We start from the raw sequence: 20,517 nt of genomic DNA, 5'->3' as shown, positions 1-20,517 counted from the left end.
CAACATGTTTTGACCTTTTCAGTCTGTCATCATAAGCTTTACCCCACTATTACAGAAAACATAAGCAGTCGCCATAATTACACATAGTGAGAAGACAAAAAAAGAGGTTTACTGTAGCCAAGACACAAATAGATGAGTCAGGACGGGCTGGTTCCTTTATGATACCAGGCTGTTGTGAAGAAAAACCACGTCAACCATTAGGGGGGAAGAAAACTGCACAAAAGCTGGAAGTCAAATTTAGCAGCGTTTTTCAAGTTTTCTGGGTTTGCGAAACAGTGCCAGAATTTTCAGCATTACACACAACCAAGATTCGCATTTTTAAGTATTTCCTAAGAAGACATTTGCTTTTTCGGAGAGTGAAAGGGCGATGGATGTCAGGCACGTACTTTATTATTTATTTTTAATAAACTCATAAAGCTTTTTGAAAATAAGTGGAAGTTGAAGTCGACCGAGAGAAGAAAGCCATCACAGCATATTTATTGTTCAGGCTTCTGGGTCAGGGAGAATGGGGCCCTGAAAGCCTTGTGTTCGGAGGGCCAGCCAATGGAAGCCCAGCTCTCAGCGCTCCTCCACCTCGTGGGCTGCACGAGCCCCGCCTCCTGGTGCTCGGTTCCGCGGAGTTTCGGCACCTTTGTTGCTTTCCGGACCGAACTTGACTTTGTTTGCAGAGGTGGAGGATGCCGAGCGGGGCTCGCCCGTAAGCCGCTTCCCACCGCGGCGATCTAAGTCTCCCCATGCAGGACGTCATCCCCCGCATGGGGGGACACACCCCGCTTCCGACGGGCTCCGGGATCCCGCACGCCCCGGGGCTGCCTCTCGCCGTTCACACGCTACTGCGGCGGCGGCAGAGACGAGCCGGCAGCCGAGCCCGAGGGGCCTCGCGACCCCCAGGCGGAGAACAAAGGGGGCCGGGGCCGCGCCCGCCGCCGGCCACGCCCATCGCGGGGCCGCGCCCCGAGCCCCTCCCCCGCCCCCGGGCCGCGCGAAATGGCGGCCGCGCTACAAAATGGCAGCCGGGCGGGCCGCGGCGTGGGGACCCGAGGCGCCGTGAGGACGCCGTCCCCGCGCGCCGCCGGGGTTCCTTCCCACGCTGTCCATGAGCTCGCGCGCGTGTGCGCGTCACATCCCCGTGAACCCCGGGGTCCCCCCCGAGTGTAGACGGGCAGGTCAGAGCGCGCACGGGAGAGGAGCTTAGGAGGACGGGGTTCGGGGACCCCTGACCCAGCGCCTCCCTGCCACTCCCAAGCCCCGGCGGCTGCGCCTCCATCTTTCCAATGTCCCCGCCATTCCGCGTCTCCCAGTCCGCTCCCTGTCCCCACGCTTCCTCCTTGGATGGGAGTGTGTCGTCGGTCGTGGACTCGGCCAAGGCCGTGTACTTTTTGTTGGGACTTTTCGCTGTCTTCTCTCAGAAAAAGGCTCGCTTCCCATTCATCCCCTCAGGTCCCCTTTGTTGCCCTCTTTCCAGAAACTTCTCAGGGTAGCTCGGCCAGCGGCGGCGGCGAGCTCCGCGGCCTTCCCCACCCTTCACTGTCATCCCACCCCGCGCATGCGCCTGGCGGCGGCGGCCCGAAGCCCAGGCGCGCGCCCGGGAGACTGTGAGAGTGGCGCGGGCGCGCGCGGGCCCGCGGGGGCGGTGCTCTCTCACAATGGAAAGGTTGCCTCCCCCTCCAACGTTTCCCTCCGCGAGCCGCGCAAGCGCACTCGGGCGACCTCGCGTTCCGTGGAGGGGCTGGGAGGAGGGAGAGAAATGGGGGGGGGGGGGGCTTGCCGCGCGCGTGCGCAGTTTGGCGCCGTGCGGTTTTTTTTTTTTTTTTTTTTTTTTTTAGTTCCGCGTTGCCTGTGTGATGAGAAGTGGATCTGAGGACCTCCCATGTCCTGTCCTCCTTTTCTCAACCCCCCAGTCTCGGAAACGGGTCCCTCGGGCTTGGAGGCAGGCCGGGCAAAGCAGAGGCACTGGGGTCGTCTTGCCCACCCTCTCCCGATCCACGTTTGAGAGGTTCCCGATGGACTCGGAGACCCTGCAGGCCCCGGGGGTTGGGCTGCCGCATTGTTCTGACCTGGGAAGCGGAGGCGAAGGTGCCCTTGCTGGCCGGCCGCGTGTGCAGGCGGAGCTCGCCGGGCCGCTCGGGTTCCCTTCGCCGTGGGCTCGCGCCGCGGTGACCACAGTGACCGCGATCGCACTTCCCAAGAAGTGTAGTGGAAAGGACTGTCAGGGCTGTGGGTTCCTGGAGGGGGTGGCGGGGAGACTAAGAAACCCAAAACCCCACTTGTCACGGAGCCCACCTATGTGAACCCAGAGTTTGAAGGGCAGCCAGAGAAATTGCCTCTCGGGTTTTTAGTGTGGGGCGGAGTGTGAGCCGGGAGTCTTCGTGAAGAATGCACGCTGGCTGTGACAGCCCCACGTCGGGGAGACCCCAGGCTGCCCCTGGCCCTGCTGCTCCCCGGCGTGGGGTGGCGTGGGGGTGGCGGAGCGGCCTGCAGGTGTGTGAGCGCCCTTGACCTCTGTGAGGTCACCCGCCCGGGCTCTGGGCGGAGCCGGATCCGCCTTCCCGGTGGGAACCATGAGCTGGTGACCGATTCCTCCCGGAACCATTAGTGTGGAAAACCAGGCTAGAGGTAGAATTCTAGCAAAGCTGTAATACACGGGTTGCAAATGAACACTGAGTCATACAGTATGTAAATTTGGAGAATCCCTGCCGCACGTTTCTCTGAACAGAAATTATATTTAATAGGGTCTTTCAAATCATTTTTCCACTATAGGAAAATAAAGCAAATACTGGGTTGTTTTTTTTTTTTTAAAGTGTCCTAAAAAATTAAAAAAGTTTTTTTTGGATTACATTGTTGAATAACTAAGATTTTTAGAAATATCCTTTACACTTTTTGTTTTGTTTTGTTTTTTTAAGTTAGCGTCTCACTATGTAGCTCTGGCTGGCAGAGCTAGGCTGGTCCCTCCTCCAGGTGCTGCAACTACCAAACTGATCTTAAGGGGAAATGTCCTTTCAGTGCAAAGTTTTTAGGACGAATCAAAACAACAACAACAACAAAGAAAAGAAAGAAAGAAAAAGAAGCGCTCTGTGTTAAAATTCAGATGTGTAGAGGTGGGGAAAACATTAGGGCGGTTTTTTGTTTTTGTTTTTTTTTTGGTTTTTCGAGGCAGGGTTTCTCTGTATAGCCCTGGCTGTCCTGGAACTCACTTTGTAGACCAGGCTGGCCTCGAACTCAGAAATCCGCCTGCCTCTGCCTCCCAAGTGCTGGGATTAAAGGCGTGCGCCACCACGCCCGTTTGGTTTTTGTTTTTTTTTTTTACCTTTCTGAGCATTGGTGTTTTGCCTGCATGTATGTTTTTGTGAGAGGGGCAGATCTTGGATTTAGAGACAGTTGTGAGCTGCCATGTGGGAGCTGAGATTTGAACCTGTGTCTTCAGGAAGGGCAGTCGGTGCCCCTAACCACTGAGATCCACCGAGCCCCTATTTAGGGCGTTTTGTCAGTGAAATTGCAAGCGATAACTCTCACTGGATGGGTGTGTGTTTTTAGAAAGTATTTTGAAATTCATCTAGACTCTTCAAAGAAAGTTATCTTCAAACATCTTTGCATCCTTCAAACTAGAGTCAGTTTTCTTTCATTCATTCTTTTTTTTTTCCCTTTGATTTTTTTTTTTTTTTTTTTTTTTTCGAGACAGGGTTTCTCTGTATAGCCTTGGCTGTTCTGGAACTCACTCTGTAGACCAGGCTGGCCTAGAATTCAGAAATCTGCCTGCCTCTGCCTCCCAAGTGCTGGGACTAAAGGCATGCACCACCACTGCCTGGCTAGAGTCAGTTTTCTTATTTTATTTTATTGGTTTTTCGAGACTAGAGTCAGTTTTCTAAGAGGAGCCATAGAGCTGAAAACTCAAAAACTGTGAGAAACGTCAGCACATTTCATAAGCAGTTAACGACATTGTGTTTGATATTTTTATTTCTAATATTCCGTCAAGTACACTTATATAATCTCTGAATTGGTCAAAAGCCCGGACTTGCATTACTTATCTTCTGTTTGGGTCCTGATAGTTTCACTGTTACAATTTGCTAGATCTGGGGTATTTGGATAATGTGTATCATTTATGGCAAAGAGTTTCCTTAGAGTTCACCGCTCCCTCCACCCCCCAAGGTTTTTCTGCTCAGCCCTGGGTCTTTGCTGGCCTCAAGCTCAGAGATCCGTCCTCCTGTGTACAGGTATCCCCACTGCTTGGCTTCCCTGCTTTTTTGTTTTTTGTTTTGTTTTGCTTTGAATATGAAGATTAACACTACTTTTAGGGTTTTGAAGGATAAATGAGGTAGTAAAATGCCATTAATTCCAGCAATGGCAGAGGCAATTGGTAGGGAGTCCAGGCCTGCTCAAAAAATAAATAAAAATGAAAACAAAATGAAAATAAAAAACGAAAAGGATCTATGAAAATGACTGTTAGTAACATTACCATTTGTTCATACAGGATCTATTGTACATATTGATTTATGGTAGTCAAGTACTAACATTTCAGAGGAACCCTAATTGATTCAGCTGCTGCCTTCCAAGAAACTCATTTAATTGGACTGAGGGTGAGCTCAAACGGCATGTGTGGAAACTCTGCGTTTGATTCCCAGTACCACAGTGCAAAATAAAGAATCCCAAAGTATATTTGTTATGATTTTTTCCAATTATAAAAGTGAAGAGAAGTTTAGAAAATATAGAGGAGTATCTATCTATCTATCTATCTTATTTATTTTGGTTTTTCAACACTGGGTTTCTTTGTATAGCCCTGGCTGTCCTGGAACTCACTGCCTCCCAAGTGCTGGGACTAAGGGTATGTGTCACTACACCTAGCCAAATATTGTTTTTTTAATTCACATCTTAGCTGATTAAAGTGGCTCACTCCTGTGATCCCCACACTTGAGAAACAGGGGCCATCCTGGATTCCATGGAAACTTTTGGCCATCCTGAGTCACGGGAAGCTATACAAATGAAACAAGAAAATTCAGATTCTGTTACCTGAAACAACAACCATGTTTTACATTTATAAGTATCCCTCCAGTGTATTTTCAGTTTAATTCTACAAATATTAGTTAATAACTCTGGATATTAGACAGAGCAGCAGCACTTGTACCTGGCGAAATCTTCCCAACAACTGTTCTAGGATGAAAAAGGGTAGAAAGTTAGGAATCAGTTCTCTAAGAAATTATTAAGTTATTCTGTTTTTCTGGAAAACTAAAACCAAGAGAGAATACATTATTTAACTCTCTTAGAACATTAGACTATGAAGTATTAGTTCTTGTTAGAGTCTCTAGGTCTAGGTAGACAATATTCAACTATTGGGGGTTCTGGTAATCTATGAAGATAATTTCCTCACACTGTGTGCTAGTTTGGTATTAGATTGCTTTCTCTCTCTCTCTCTCTCTCTTTCTCTCTCTCTCTCTTACCATTAGACTCTCAGATACATCAAGTATTCAAATACTTTTGAGCATTTTATTTTGTTTCATTTTTTGGGAAAAACAAAGACTGATTAGAATAGGCTTGTGTGAAATTGCTATTGTCCAGTTCTCATGTGCTTTGGGCTGGGTCATTTTAGAGCTTGTTTACATATTTTTATATGGTGGCTTTTAGAAGAAATGCATATATTTTAAGTACATGTCTCCCAGTATTTGTAACTATTTCTTTTTATCAATTTGTCGTTAAGTATCTGGTGACTACTCTGTCCTTCTGCCTAAATAGGTATATTAATTACCCACTCCAGAGACGAGGTTACTGCTCAAAGCCTGAGCCTGACGCTCAGCAGCTTTCCCCATCTCAGCCGCCATTCCGCATGACTGAACTCTTTGAGCATGTCTAGCATGCTAAATACAGCAGCTCTTCACAGTGTGAAAATAGGAGTTGATTAAAAGCAAATCTATTTTAATTCGCCTCTGCAAATGGCTCAGTTTTAATGTCACCTTCCTGGAGTTCTCTTTAATATTCAAATGAGATGCACTTGATCCATTTTCACAGTTAAATCGCAACCTACATTTTTGTGATTTGCAGGGATGGGGGTGGGCGGTGCATCATAGATAAGTGCTCTATCACAGAGTTAGGGCCTAGAAGCCTTCTGGTTACTCTTTTGCCATGAGTATCATTTACTGTTGTCATTGTTGTTGTTATTAATATTATTTTGAGACAGGGTTTTACTATTTTACCTTGGCTGTTGTAGAACTCAATATGTAGACTGGATTCCAACTCACAGAGACCGGCTGGCCCCTGCCTCCCAAGTGCTGTGATTAATGCTTGTACAACCATACCTAGTCATTACTAAGCATTTTTTAAAGTTTTATTTTTATGTTGTAATTTAAAAAAAAAAATTTGTGTGTGTGTGTGTGACAGGCTCTTTCTATGTAGCCCCAGCTGTCAATGGAACCTACTTGAATTTACAGAGATTCACCTGCCTCTGCCTCCTGAGTGCTGATATTAAAAGTGTGCACCACCATGTTCATCTCTGTTTTTATTTCTAATTGTGTGTGTGTGCTTTTCCTTTTTGTGTTTGTGCAGGAGAGTGCAGATGCTCTTAGATGCCAGAGGCCTGGGATACCTGAGGAGTTAGACTTACAGGTGGTTGACTGTGAGCCATACACTGGTGCTGGAATCCATCTCCGATTTCTGAAAGAACAGTAAATCACTCTTTGGTGCTGAGTCATCTTTCTATCCCTGATCTAAGCTTATTTTTTAAAAAAATCAGAAGATTAGATTGTCTTTCTGTCAGCTCCTCTTTGTTTTGTTCTTCCCTTCTATGGAAACTTACAATGATACAGGTTCATGAAGAAATCCCCCTTAGGTATTTTGTAACACAGATGGAAACGGGAAAACAACTTCACCAGTGTTTCCTGATGTGTTGCCAGCAAAAAATGCAAAGCACTGAGAAAAAGAAACTCTCGATTTGGGGCTATGCAAAAGGTCCTTGCTTGTCCCTTGCCTTGTTATCCACAGCATTTGCACTAGCAATAGAAAGCAGAAAGCCCCAAGGCAGGGATTCCTCAGCCCACTCATCTCCATGTTTTGTTGCTCCAGATCATTTCCCAGGTGGGTGGGTGTCACTGCATTCCTGTGGGGGCTTCTCTCCCCCTACCATGTGTAAGGTTTGGGGTTTGGTGGTAAACCACCTTTACCTGCTGAGTTTTCTGATGGACAGATTTTTTTTTTTTTTTAAAGACAGGGTTGTCTTTATATAGCTACGACTGTCCTGGAGCTCACAAAGATAGTTCTGCCTCTGCCGCCTAAGTGTTAGGATTAAGGACCTTGCCACCAGGACTAGCATCAGTACTGCTATTAACAAACCCTCTGGCTAATCTAGGAGAAGGATATTTTGTAATATATATATATATATATATATATATATATTTTTTTTTTTTGGGGGTTGGAGTGATGGCTCATGCTCAGGAATTAATAGCACAGTCTGCTCTTCCAGAGGTCCTGAGTTCATTTCCCAGCATCTAAATGGCAGTTCATAAGTGTCTCATAAGTGTCTATACCTCTGGTTCCAAGGGATCTGACACCCTCATACAGACACATTCAGGCAAAATGCCAATGCACATGACATAAATTATTGTTTAAAAATCTAGTTTTAAGGAGATGAGGCAAGAAGACTGCCTGGGCTACATAGTGAGACCCAGTCTCAAAATGAAGAAGAGGGTGGGAGGGTGTCTCAATGCTTGAGGACACTACGCCTCTTGCAGGGGATCGAGGTTTGGTTGCTCATAACCATCCCTAACTCCAGCTTCAACTACACACACAGACACACACACACATATATCATATATATATATATACACATATATACAAACACACACATATATATATTAAGATATATTATATATATATGTGTGTGTGTATATTAAGATATATTATATATATATGTGTGTGTGTATACACACACACATATATCTCAATATATATATGAATATATACATATATACAGACACACACATATATATGTATGTATGTGTGTGTGTGTATACACACTACACACATACACACACAAACTTAGGCTATATGGCAGACTAAAATGAACAAATAATAAAAAATAAACCCTAGTACTTTTTATGGAACAAAAGAAACAATTATGTGACCCCAAATATTATTGCTATTATTTATGATTTTTTCCAATTTAAAATACTGCTTGTTCGGTTGGTGAAGTTATATGGTAGCCGAGGTCTACAGTCTCAGTCCTGAGAGGTGGGCACAAAACTAGAAGTGTGAGACTAGCCTGAGCTATATGAGACCCTTTCTCAAAAATATAAACAGTGGCTCTGGAAGACCCTTTCAAATTAAGCCAAACAAAGAAAACACTACCAAGAACTGGGAATGTCGCTCAGTTACATTACATTAACACACCTTGTTGGATGCGGGCGAGGTCCTTAGGTAGAACCCTAATTTGTGTGTACTGCACACTTTGTAGATCCTAAGGGCACAACGAAACAAAAAGTGTAGACTGTACCCGAAGCACCATTTTATTTTCGTATATGAAAAATTAAAGTATGAGTTGCTGACTTTTTTTTTTCCTGTTACTCCACAGTGGCCTTTGGCGGTTTTATCTTTCTGAAAGCCGGCCTTACATGAAAGGTCAACTGCCAGTTTCAAAAGAAGTCTGGAAGGGCGGGAGGTCTAATCCTCTCTGTTTATAAAACCAACTATTCCAAACCTTCCGAGGGGAAACAGTATAGAATGTCTGTATCCTTTCAGCTTTAATTCTTGTGTACTGTAACCATGAGCAAAGACATCTTGCAGGAGGTTTCGCAAGCTCCTATATAAAAAGTTGCTTAATGTTACAAGCCAAGGATTCTTGGGAGGGATGGGTTTCTCTGCAGCGCTGGTCCCTTGTCTGGGCGGTGAAAAGGATGGCCTGGTCCCGACCACTTTCCCAAGCAGGCGGGGAATCTAGGCGTCCGGAAATGGTCAGGGGCGGGCCGTAGGGCAGACAGGCATAGGGACTTTGGCCTCTAGAAACCGCTTGGCGTGGAAACTAACCGGGTTCTCTTGTGTTTCCCCAGAGCAACGCCTGACCGCAGGCAGAAGCGGCCCCATCCTCCCCCACCGACGCCTCCGGCGGCCGGCCTCCCGCCCTCCGTCGCGCCTGCGCACTAAGCTGACTGCGCGGGCGCCGCTTCCCGGCTCCGCATTCCTCCCCCCTTCCGAGCTCCGCGCGCCTGCGCGCCGGCTGGGAGGCCCTCCGCGTCGGGGCGGGAGGACGCGCGCGCGCCCGCGGCCAGGGGGCGGTGGCCAGGCGGCGGGAGGCGGGCCGCGCGCGCCGGTGGGAAGCGTCCGGCAGCCACAGCGCCGGCTCCGTCGTAGTCGCGGCCGCCCGGGTCTCGCTCGCCCCTCCTCCCGCTCCCCCGCCCGCCGCCGCCCGCGCGCATGCGCCGCCGGAGCGCGAGGGTCGGCTTCGGGTGTTTGGTGGCGGCAGAGCGGAGCTGCGAGGCCCGAGAGTCAGAACCTGGGGGAGAGGGATGGTCTCTGCACCGGGGGGAGCCGGAGGAGCCGCCGCCGCTGCCGACGCCACCGCCGCAGCCGCCGCCGCCGCCGCCCCGGCGCCCGCCTCCCTGCGCTGACGGCCGCGTACGAAGCCGGCGAGGGGGAGTCAGCCACCGCGGTCGCCGGCACACCGCCCAGCATGGTCCGGGAAACCAGGCACCTCTGGGTGGGAAACTTACCGGAGAACGTGCGGGAAGAGAAGATCATCGAGCATTTCAAACGGTGAGTGACACGAGGCCCGGGGCCGCGCTGGCACCTCGGGCGCCTCTCCGGCCCGTTGCTGGCCACCGGCAGAGCGGCGACGCGCGGCTGGCTCCGGCGCTCTGGGCGGGCGGCTTGCTGTGCGGCCACCGAGGGAGCGGGAGCGCTGGGGGGCTGCGGGATCGCCTCTTTGCGCGCCGCCTCGCAGTCCAGCGCGACAGGCCGGGGCCCCGAGCGCCCGCAGAGCCGGGGCTGTGCGGACGCCGCAGCCGCGCTTGGCATCGTGCGGCACCGGGAGGTGGCAGGCACCCGGAGCAGTGGCCGCTCTCCGGAGATTCGTGCAGCGGCGGATGCTTCAGCTGTCTGCGCGGCTGAGCGGAGCGGGCTGCCTGGCGCTCGGCGGCGGCGGCTAAATGGGCTGCCCGTGTCCCGGAGCTCGCGGGGAAGGGAGCGCGAACGCCAAGCTTGGCGCTGCGGATGCATTCCCGCGCCGCGCTGGTGACCGAGCGTTTTTGTTTGTTTGTTTGTTTTTGGTTTTTTTATTTTTTACAATAGATCCTTCACACCGAATTCGTTAGTGAAGTAGCCAAAAAGTGCAAACCTTTCGCGAATAGGTGTGACTTTTCGGTTTCTCTAAATACTTTTTGCTTGTGGACGGAAAAAAAGTAAATGTTGCTTTTCATACGCGTGGGTAACATTTAGCGCTTATATGCTCCCAGAAACGCGTGTCCGGGTAACTGGTAGAGGCCTCAGTATGCAACCCCACTTACAATGAGAATTTATTCATACTTTCGCACATTCAGAAAGAACGTAGCAAATCTGCGATCGCCTGTGGAAATTCACTTCTCCTGATATCCAATACCCTGGAAGGTTCCAAGTTGGGCGTACTCTGAATTCCCACTATCCAGTGGGTGCAGGGAATATAATTAGGAGAAGGAACGTCCTCATTAGAGTCAACCTGGGAAAATGGGTTGTGTCGCCCGGTATAGAACCTCTTTGGTGAGGCCTGGGAAGCGTGAGCGCCTTCCTTTCTCTCTCTCTCTGATGGAGGGCCATTGATTCTGTTGGCCGTTGCTCTGACCGGGGGTATTAAATCTTCGCCTCCGGGGCGCGCGTGTGCGCGTGCACGCGTGTGAAAAGGAGCTGGGTATAGTGAGGCCATTCATAACCTGCCGGGATGTCCTCCGCAGGCCTGGGGGAGGTGCGCGCTGCCTGGGACTCCGGGTGTTTACTACGTTGTGTCTGAGACACGGGAGAGGGGGGAGGTCCGGAGATGGAGTGTTGGCCCGGGTGCCCAGGGATGAAAGGGGACTGCAGCAGCTGGAGCGCCCGCAGATGGGAACTTTCTCTGCCCGTGCTGCTCCACCCCTCGGCTCGGTCTCTGCCCTCTAGTAGCAGGTCCTCAGCGTGGAGGAGATAGCACTCCGCTTTCTTAGGTTCTGGAGTGGAAACCCCTCTGCGCTGTACCCCCTTTAATCGCCCAGTGGCTCTTTCTTGGGTCTCTGCATGGGAAATTGATACGCACCCGACGTGCAAACACGTGCATCGCCTCATTCGCTCAGCTCCAGTGTTGGGTGGTCAGACTTGACATTTTACATCATGCAGATTTCAGAGGCACGGCTTGCCTCAGACCTGGAGTTTGACCCCCTGTGCAAGCCGAGGGAGAGGGAGAGCAGCGAGGGAGGAGGTTGGGCGCAGTCCTGGGAGGCTTGGAAGCGTGGTGCCGCGGTCCGGCTGGTGTGAATGACTCTCTAAGATGGCGGCCAGGACCCACTTTATGTGGGAATCTGCGGAGCCGCTCCGAAGGCACGGCAGGGAGGGCGGGAGGAGGCTCGCAGGAGGGCTGCCCGGAGAACCCGAGGAACGCGGCGCTAGCCGAAGGCTCACCGGCACACTGCTGACCCCGCGTTTACAGCAGCGCTTTATCTGCTGGAGAGCAAAAGCAGATGCTCTTGGTAAAAAGATGATTTGAAGCCTCTGCAGACGTGTGTCCCCCAAACTCCTGTATCGTAAAAGCGACAGTTCTCACTTTGAGACGAATGGATTTTATTTGGTTAGTACACCTTTAATGGGAGCAAGAGCGTGAGAAGGTAACAGAAAGTAATCTCCCCTTCACCCTTGACCCAGGAATTCCCAGTTCTCATCCCCCCTCCCACCCCCAAGCAGGTACTCACAGTTTCTGGTTTGTTGCTTATCTTTCTGCCTACAAAAATGTTCTTGCCGGTCCAGTTGTGGAGCTAAGTATAGATCTCTTTCTCCGTATAGTGGAATGTGTTTTGTTAAATATGTGATCGCCGCTAGGAAGAAAAAAAGAGAATTTGAATCATTTAGACGAAAGGGATGGAAAGGCACTAAAATGACAAGGAAACTTAATGGCGTTCAGCCTCTGCCTGTAGACCTCAGCAACAGAAGAACTCCGAGATGCCTGTGTTAAACCGAACCGGAGTGCCTTTTCCTACCCTTTTCCCTAGCTGATTACAACATTAACTAATAACTGTTCTACAGGATTAAGAGGTGTACACTGGGAATACATTACATAAAATGCTTCAAAGACGAATGTTCTTTTAACAGTGGTTAGGCTTTTGCAGTAGGTATTTGGATTAAAAGGACAACAACAAAAAAACCGTGGAGGCTAAATCAGACAGCTGTGGAGGCAGAGATAAAGGCCTCCCTCCCTCCCTCCCTCCCTCCCTCCCTCCGGGCAGGCTCTCTCCCTTGCTCGGGTTCTGACCAGTGCTTTCACTGCACAGCAGATGGAGGAAAGGGTGCTGATCCCCCCCCCCCCCCCGTGCCCCCTAGTGCCGAAGAAAGGCAGCCCAAGAACATGGAGTATTTTTAAAAATTGGCTGTACCTTCTTGCATATAATAAGTCTACTGTGTTCATTTTCTTTACAGCTTTCCATATGCTGAATTAAGAAAATTAAATGACTGTTTCTGAATAGGGATTTAGTTAACAAAGATCCATTACAGGGCCACAATGGAGAAAGTCCTTTCTTTCTTTTGTGTGGTAGTGGAGCTAAGGGGCTGGAGGGGGCACCACACAACAATTGGTTGCTGTCTGGTAGAGCGAGGTGTGTGCCAGGGCGCCTGGAATTCGAGTTAACAAACGGATAGAATCCCTCAAAGACTAACCCTTCTCTCTGCCTTCCTTTCAGGGTTAAGTACATCACACAGTGCATTTTCCTTGACTGCCCATCAGTGGTACTTTCCAGATAGGATAAATATTATGTAGTAATTGCCTAGGGGAAGCTTTTTAAAAACATTGTCAAAAGAATGAAACTGGTTAAAAATCTTCTTTACCAAGACAAGGTTTCTTTGGGGGGAAAAAAAAGGTTTGTTTTAGCACGGTGGTTTTCTAGTTAAAAGCCATTACGTATACCCAGCTATCTTTTTAGTCACAAAAATCAGATAATATGACAGCTCCTTCATCCTTGCGTGTGCTCACTGAGGATGTTCTGAGGCCATCAGTGCCATATCCTTTCTTTACTTGAGTCCAGATGAGTTCTATGAAGTTACCTCTAGTTTTGAATACTGTGATTCTGAATATCTAATTTAACGATGGACTTCTTTTTTGCATATTTTAAAATTTCAGGAAAATTCAGTTATTTTGAAATAGCGTTAAAATTATTGAGAGCGCTTAAAATGTATTTAATTTCTGGAAAAAAAAATGTCTGTGGCAGACTGTGGGAAGACACAGGGTCCTTTCAAGGAGCATCTCCGTCTGTCTTGGAGAAGGGACCTTCCCGGCCACCTTTGTTTCAGCCTCCGGGTTGCTTGGGCTTCTCCTGTTTAGTATGCTTAGGAAGAGACTTCAGGCTGGGTTTATGAAGATATTTTTAGCCCCGTTAACATTAAAGCTTTGGAAATTTTATGTAGAATGCTATAAAGATAGTGGTGCCATGGTGCGCCTTAGCCCAGTCCTTGGAGAGGCTGAGGCAGGTGGACTTTTGAGTTCAAGGCCAGCCTGGTCCACAGAGCCAAGTCCCAGGATAGTCAAGGTTATATACATTGAGATCCTATTTCAAAAAACCAAAGAGAGAAACAAACAGACAGACAGACACGAAGGCAGCAAGCTTTTCTGCTTTTCTGGGTTGCCTCCACCTCTCACTTTCTCTTAGTTTTTATTTTTTTAATTTTGATTTTTGAGTGGTACACCAGGCTACCACAGTAGTCACGGGTTGATGCTATAGCCCAGGTTGGTTTCTCTCCTGGCCAGCGAGGTTCCGGGTCTACAGGCCTGACCCTTTACTTTCCATTACTTTGTCAAAATATTTAAAGCATTCCACGAGGACACCGAACGTCCAGCTGGAGATGATATATTTCCTTCCTATTATTTCTACTCCCCGTCTTTTTTTTTTTTTTAAAGATTTATTTATTATTATGTCAAAGTACACTGTAGCTGTCTTCAGACACACCAGAAGAGGGCATCAGATCTCATTACAGATGGTTGTGAGCCGCCATGTGGTTGCTGGGAATTGAACTCAGGACCTTCGGAAGAGCAGTCGGTGCTCTTAACTGCTGAGCCATCTCTCCAGCCCCTACTCCCTGTCTTTATGGCAAGCAAGCTCTTGCTGTTGGCTCCTTGGGGTTATTAACCTCTAGCACCCAGGGAAGTAGCACTGGGCTGAGCTGTAGTCAGCCACCGCAGTGTTTAGAATGGTCTACAAAACTTGTATGGTAACAGAAGTTGAACTACTAGATTTAGCTCTGGGATGATTGTTATTTTATTGTACTCTTCTGTGTGTGCAGGGGTGTCATCTGCACCACATCTGTCTCCCGGTGCACATGGAGGGCAGAAGAGGGTGAAGATCCCCTGGGGCTGGAGTTAGGGATGGTTGTGAGCCACCCCGTGTGGCTGCTGGGAACTGAACTCCAGTGTTCAGGAAGAGCAGCCGGGGCTGAGCCATCTCTTCCCTCCCAGTTTGGGATTTATTTACTTCATTTTTTGAGTGATACATAGGCAGTTTTCAGTGTGTGGAAATAAGCTTTGGATATTTCAGCTTGCTCTCCCCCATGTGTCCCTGGCCACTAAGTTACAGATTGAGTGTGTCAGGGCTGGGTGTGGCTCTGAACTGCTTTACTTTCGTCCCAGATACCTGCAGAGGCAAGCAGGTCCCTGTGAGCTCCAGGCCAGCAGGGCTGCTGCATAGGGAGACTCTGCCTTAAAAAAAAAATTTTTTTTTTTAAATGGAGGGTGTGTGTGTCTAATTTACAGTAGAGTGACTAAAATCCTAACTTAAGTACAGTGAACTTTTTTTGAGACAGGGTCTCTTTCATGTACCCTAGGTTGTCCCTGGTACTTGATACATAGACCAGGCTGGCTCTGAAGGCAGAGGGGTTGGATTCCCCTCTTGCCTCTCCCTCACAAATGGTGGGTCAAGCCACCATTCGGGGTTGCCTTAGCCACCCTCAAATTTGCTAGAATTCTTGATCTTTAAGCATCTACCTTCTGAGAGCTGGGATCTCCGCACGACCCATCAGGCTGAGTTTCTGTGGTGGGCATCAAACCCAGGGCTTCGTGCATGGTAGGGAAGCGGTCTATGAAGTCGGAGCTGCCTCTCTCACTTGCTTATTTGGATTTGATGATTTATGATTTTAAGTATAGAAAACTCAATGTTTAAGCATAGCAAACCGTGCTTGCTTTTGAGAGTCTCGCAGCGAGGAACCAGCGTTTGAATGGGGACCCTTCCCCCAGCCTGGATTACAGTTTTCCAGCTTGTGGATTTCCATATTTCAGGGAGCTAGAGCATTCAGAGTGAGTTCTAGAAACTCTATGTAGTTCCAGGTCTATGTGGAGAGACCCTGTCTCAAAACAAAGAGAACAAAGTTTGCCTAGCTAGGTGGGTGTTGGTGGTGTGTAGTCTCCCCCTTGGTGTCTGACAGGTGTTTTGTGGGAGGTTCCCTGGAATTGTCCTGGCACTCTTTATCAGTCGCCATTTGGCAGCCTTAGCCCTGGGTGACAAATCTCCCTATGTGCCCTGCCAGTGTGGTAGCCTTCCTTGGGAGGCTGAGGCAGGAGGATGAATTGGATGGAGCTCTGGGTAGACTGGGAGAGAGGCCTCCCTTTGGGTGGTGGCCAGCTGCTGCTTCTTAGGTTTGGCATCCATGTCCCAAGCGAGGCAGAGGCTTCCGGTTACCACAGATTTCCGTATCTCAGTCCCGGGAGGAGCCCTGTTTGCTATTGATGTAGTTATGTAGTTATGTAGCTGGGATTTGAACTCAGGTCTTTAGAATGCTATGCACTGTTAACTGCTGAGCCATCTCTCCAGCGCCAGAAATCAAGATTTTAAGAGCTCAGAACTGTGAGTTTTTTTTCCCCCCCAGAGCTGAGATGTATGTCATTGTACATGCATGTTTAATCATGAACATGCTGCTGTGTCTTCATTTACATTTGTATGTGCTCATATGAACTCACAGCAGATGTGCAGCGGTCAGGATGGCCTGCGGTTCTTTCTTTCCTCTTACCATGGGAATTGAACTTAGGTCATGTAGCAAGCACCTTTTCTCACTGAGTCATTGCTCCTGTAACCATATGAGTTTACACTGAGTTGACCTGTTCAGTTAATCAGAATTTTTACTCTATTATTTATATTATTAGTATTACAGCCAGGCAGTGGTGGCACACGCCTTTAATCTCAGCACTTGGGAGGCAGAGGCAGGTGGATTTCTGAGTTCGAGGCCAGCCTGGTCTACAGAGTGAGTTCCAGGACAGCCAGGGATACACAGAGAAACCCTGTCTCGAAAAACCAAAAAAAAAAATAGTATTGCTATCATTCTTTTGTAGGTATATGGTATGTCTGAGTACAGGCCTGAGTGGAGTGTGTGTGTGTGTGTGTGTGTGTGTGTGTGTAGTATGTAGGTCAGAGGACAACTTTGGGGTTGATCCAGGTTGATCAAACTCAAATCTCCAAGCTCCACAGCAAGCCCCTTTACCCACTGATTCGTCTCAAGGGATGATGAGGTTTTTAATGTCTCCCTTTCTGTGTTTATAACTCTTCTAAAACCCTGAGACCTGAATCCTGCCCTTACATGCACAACTCTGTTCAGGAGTTACTATCCTTTGTAACTCAGCTCCCAGGCGCTCTGCCGCCCACTCCTGCCACTTGTGAGGACATGGCCCTGATGGCTCTTAGCAAGGCTTTTGAATCCAACATGGTGAGGTTGGCTAAGAAAGGAAGGTGGCATTGGGAGTGGCTTTGCTGGTTTGCCCTTTCCTCCTCTTTCAGAGATGTTGCCTCAGGGGCACGAACAACAGACTCACCGCCATTTTACTCTCAGCCTCGGGGTCTTGTCAGTCTGTGGTGTGTTTTTTTTCTCCTGCTAGTCACATAACTCATTTACCAACCTTCTTACGTCAGGCTGAGAACAGGGGTTAGAATTTGATATGGGGAAGAAGCCTTACACTGAATGGGGCAAGCAGCAGCCTTTAATGTGGACCTGGGAAAACGGTTTCCTGAAATTTAGCATAGAGCATACAGTGCTCTGAGCTTCAGAGAGACCCTGGCATAGCCCGAGTCTGTTCTCCCTTCGTCACCTTTGTCTTTTCTGTCAGTGGGATCTCTTCCTGTAGCCACTGGTGGCTTAGAATTCACTGTGCAGTTGAACATGGACTCTTTTTTTCTTTCCTTTAACACCCTCGCCCCCTTTTCCCTCAGAGACAGGGAAGACCAAGCTGTATAGACCAAGCCGGCCTAGAACTCATAGAGATCCACTTGCCTCTGCCTCGAGTGCTGGGATTAAAGGCACGAAGCCAATGAGAGACGTGAGAAGTCATGTCTGCTTCACTTTCTGCAGGAGTTCTGCCGGCCGGCATGTATGTGTATGCACTGTAGGCATGCTGGTGTCCACAGAGGCCCCAAGAGGTCATTGGATCCCTGGAACTGGGGTTACAGGTGGGTGCTGGGAACAAACCCAGGTCCTCAGGAAAGCAGCAGATGCTCTTAACTGATGTGTTCCAATGGACACATTCTTTTTCTTTTCTTTTTTTAGATTTATTTTTTATATATAAGCACACTGTAGTTGTTTTCAGACACACCAGAAGAGGGCATAAGATCTCATTACAGATGGTTGTGAGCCACCTATATGGTTTCTGGGAATCTAACTCAGGACCTCTGGAAGAGCAGTCAGTGCCCTTAACCACTGAACCATCTCTCCAGCCCTGGACACGTTCTTTATTTGGAACAATTTTTCTTTTTCTCTTCTTTCTTTTTTCTTCCTTCCTTCCTTCCTTCCTTCCTTCCTTCCTTCCTTCCTTCCTTCCTTCCTTCCTCCCTCCCTCCCTCCCTCCCTCCCTCCCTCCCTCCTTCCCTCTCTCTTTCCCTCTTTCCTTCCCTCCCTCCCTTCCTTCCCTCCCTCCCTCCTTCCTTCCCTCCCTCCCTCCCTCCCTCCCTCCCTCCCTCCCTCCCTCCTTCTCTCTTTCCCTCTTTCCTTCCTTCCTTCCTTCCTTCCTTCCTTCCTTCCTTCCTTCCTTCCTTCCTTCGGTTTCTCTGTGTAGCCCTGGCTGTCCTGGAACTCACTTTGTAGACCAGGCTGGTCTCAAACTCAGAGATCTGCCTGCCTCTGCCTCCCAAGTGCTGGGATTAAAAGCGTGTGCCACCACACCCAGCTGGAACAATTTTTCGGTCTCAGCTTGCCTGTGTGCTGCTGGGACTGTAGTTAGAAGCTGCCAGGCCCCGGTTGGAGCTGCTTTTTCCCATAATGTCGGTACACCTGGTCCCTGGCCTCAGCCTCACAGTGGTGGTTTGTTGCTTTATCTTGGTCATCATCACCACCATCGCCACCATCACCATCATCGTTGTCATTATTAGTGTGTGTGCCAAGGTCATGAGGGTTGTCAGATCCTTAGAGTTGGGTGCTGGGACTTGAACTCCCCGTCCTCTGTGCAAGAACAATCTATTCTTGTTTTGATTTTGATTTTGAGTCAGGGCTACACCATGCAGCTTTGGCTGGCCTGGAACCCACTGCGTAGACCAGCCTGTTCTCCCTCAGAAATCACCTGCTGCCGCCGCCGCCTCCCAAATGCTAGGAGTTAAGGGGTGGGCTACTGTGCCCAGCCTTTGTTTGCTCCTAACCAAGAAGTCCCCCCTCTCTCCAGCTCTAACTGTTGTTCTGAAGCAGATCTCAGATGTCTCATTTTATCTATTAGCATTCCAGCCCTCCTTCCAGAATGTAAGACTATTCAAAGATACCACAGCACTGTTAGCATTATAATTACACCAGAGCGACTATTGCTTGTTTTCAAACACCCGTTCAAAAGCTCTAATGCCTTGAGAGCGAATCATGGTGCCTGGAGAGGCCAGAAGAGGGCACAGTCAGGTCCATGGGAGCTGGAGTTCCAGGCCTGAGACGCCAGTCTCTGCCGTGGGTGCTGGGAACTGAGCAGCTGCTCCTCCTGCTGAGCTAGCTCTCTAGCTCTACCAACAATTTTTCCCTCCCATGTTGGTGATGAAGCCCAGAGCTTCCTATCCAGGCACGCGCTCCATGGCTGAGCTCTGGTCCCGGCCTGGTCCATCTTTTGTGGGTCGATTTGTTTGTCTTTTCCTTTACTTCTCTTCTTCTTAGGGCTGGGGCAGCTTGTCACCTTGCCTGTAGATGCAGGGATTTTGCATTGTGATCAACTGTGCTGCTTTCCCCGAGGTTGCATGCACTACATACAGCTCAGTGGGTTTTCTTTGCTTTGGCAGAGAGAGAACATACGTTAACAAATAGTGTGAATCCTGCTCTTTCCTCTCCATTCCTGTCACTCCAGAGGCAGGGCTAGCTCAGGATAGGCGCTTTTTCCATAGTGAGACCAGGACCCCAGTTGTTGGCTCACACTTGTAATTCCAACACCCATAGGCAGAGAGAGGAAGGAAGATTGCTGCAATTAAAGGTCATCTTGGTCTCCATAGTGACTTCAGAGACACCAGGGCTATAGCCTGATGTGTCTCACCAACCCAAACCCAAGAAACAGGACAGTTTTGCTGGATTTAGGGATTTTGAGGAGTTTTGTTGTTGTTGTTTCTCAAGTCAGGGATTTCTCTGTGTAGCCCTGGCTGTCCTGAACTCCCTCTGTAGACCAGGCTGGCTTCATATTCAGAGATTCCTCTGCCTTATAGTGTGGATACTAAAAGGATGGGTACCACCACTGTCTGACTGATTTTTAAGTTTTTAATCATCTTTAGTAATTAATTATTTTAAAAAGAATTATTTGGTTTTTGTTTGTTTGTTTGTTTGTTTTTCGAGACAGGGTTTCTCTGCGCAGCCCTGGCTGTTCTAGAACTCACTCTGTAGACCAGGCTAGCCTTGAACGCAGAGATCAGCCCGCCTCTGCCTCCCAAGTGCTGGGATTAAAGGCATGTCCGGCTGAGAATTATTTGTTTATTTTATATCTAGGAATACACGGTTGCTGTCTTCAGACACACCAAAAGAGGGCATCGGATCCCAAAACAGATGCTTGTTAGCCACCATGTGGTTTCTGGGTGGGAATTGAACTCAGGACATCTGGAAGTGCAGCCAGTGTTCTTAACTACTGAGCCATCTCTCCAGCCTGTAGTAATTATTTTATAAATAAATTTAATATATACATTAATTGTACATTAGATTTTTTTTAACATCACCATGAAACAACAGTTGGCCATTATCATAACAAATTACTACCGTAGTCAGGTATACTTAAAGTAGAAAATGCCTTTCAAGTGTGTCCAGTTTCAGAAAGTGTGTCAGTTGACATATAGTGAGATAATGTAGAACCTTGTGCCTGCTTGCCTGACTTCCCTTCTCCCTTTCCTTCCCTTCCCTTCCCTTCCCTTCCCTTCCCTTCCCTTCCCT

At 48.7% G+C, this 20,517-nt stretch overlaps 2 protein-coding genes across 5 annotated transcripts in view; one reads left to right on the top strand and one right to left on the bottom strand.

Annotated features, from left to right (window-relative positions):
* Positions 1-6: 6 nt before the first annotated feature.
* On the bottom strand, positions 7-1,531 carry LOC110293629. Its single transcript, XM_021161504.1, has one exon. The coding sequence runs from the start codon at positions 1,265-1,267 to the stop codon at positions 824-826; it is 444 nt and encodes a 147-aa protein (XP_021017163.1). The 5' UTR covers positions 1,268-1,531; the 3' UTR covers positions 7-823.
* A 7,770-nt stretch (positions 1,532-9,301) lies between these two features.
* The window catches only part of Spen (spen family transcriptional repressor), a 70,448-nt gene continuing 59,232 nt past the window's right edge, over positions 9,302-20,517 (top strand). For 2 of the 4 annotated variants that reach the window (XM_021160275.2, XM_021160274.2), the window contains exon 1: positions 9,302-9,729. In XM_021160275.2, coding sequence (XP_021015934.1) covers positions 9,647-9,729 — 83 coding nt within the window. In that variant the 5' untranslated portion in view covers positions 9,302-9,646. The remainder of the gene's footprint in view (positions 9,730-20,517) is intronic. The other 2 variants (XM_029475803.1, XM_029475804.1) reach the window with 2 other exon arrangements.

This window comes from Mus caroli, chromosome 4 (genome assembly GCF_900094665.2).
Source record: "Mus caroli chromosome 4, CAROLI_EIJ_v1.1, whole genome shotgun sequence".
Classification (NCBI taxonomy): Eukaryota; Metazoa; Chordata; class Mammalia; order Rodentia; family Muridae; genus Mus; species Mus caroli.
Note: the sequence above shows the minus strand (reverse complement) of the source record. Positions and strands in the feature narration are given on the sequence as shown.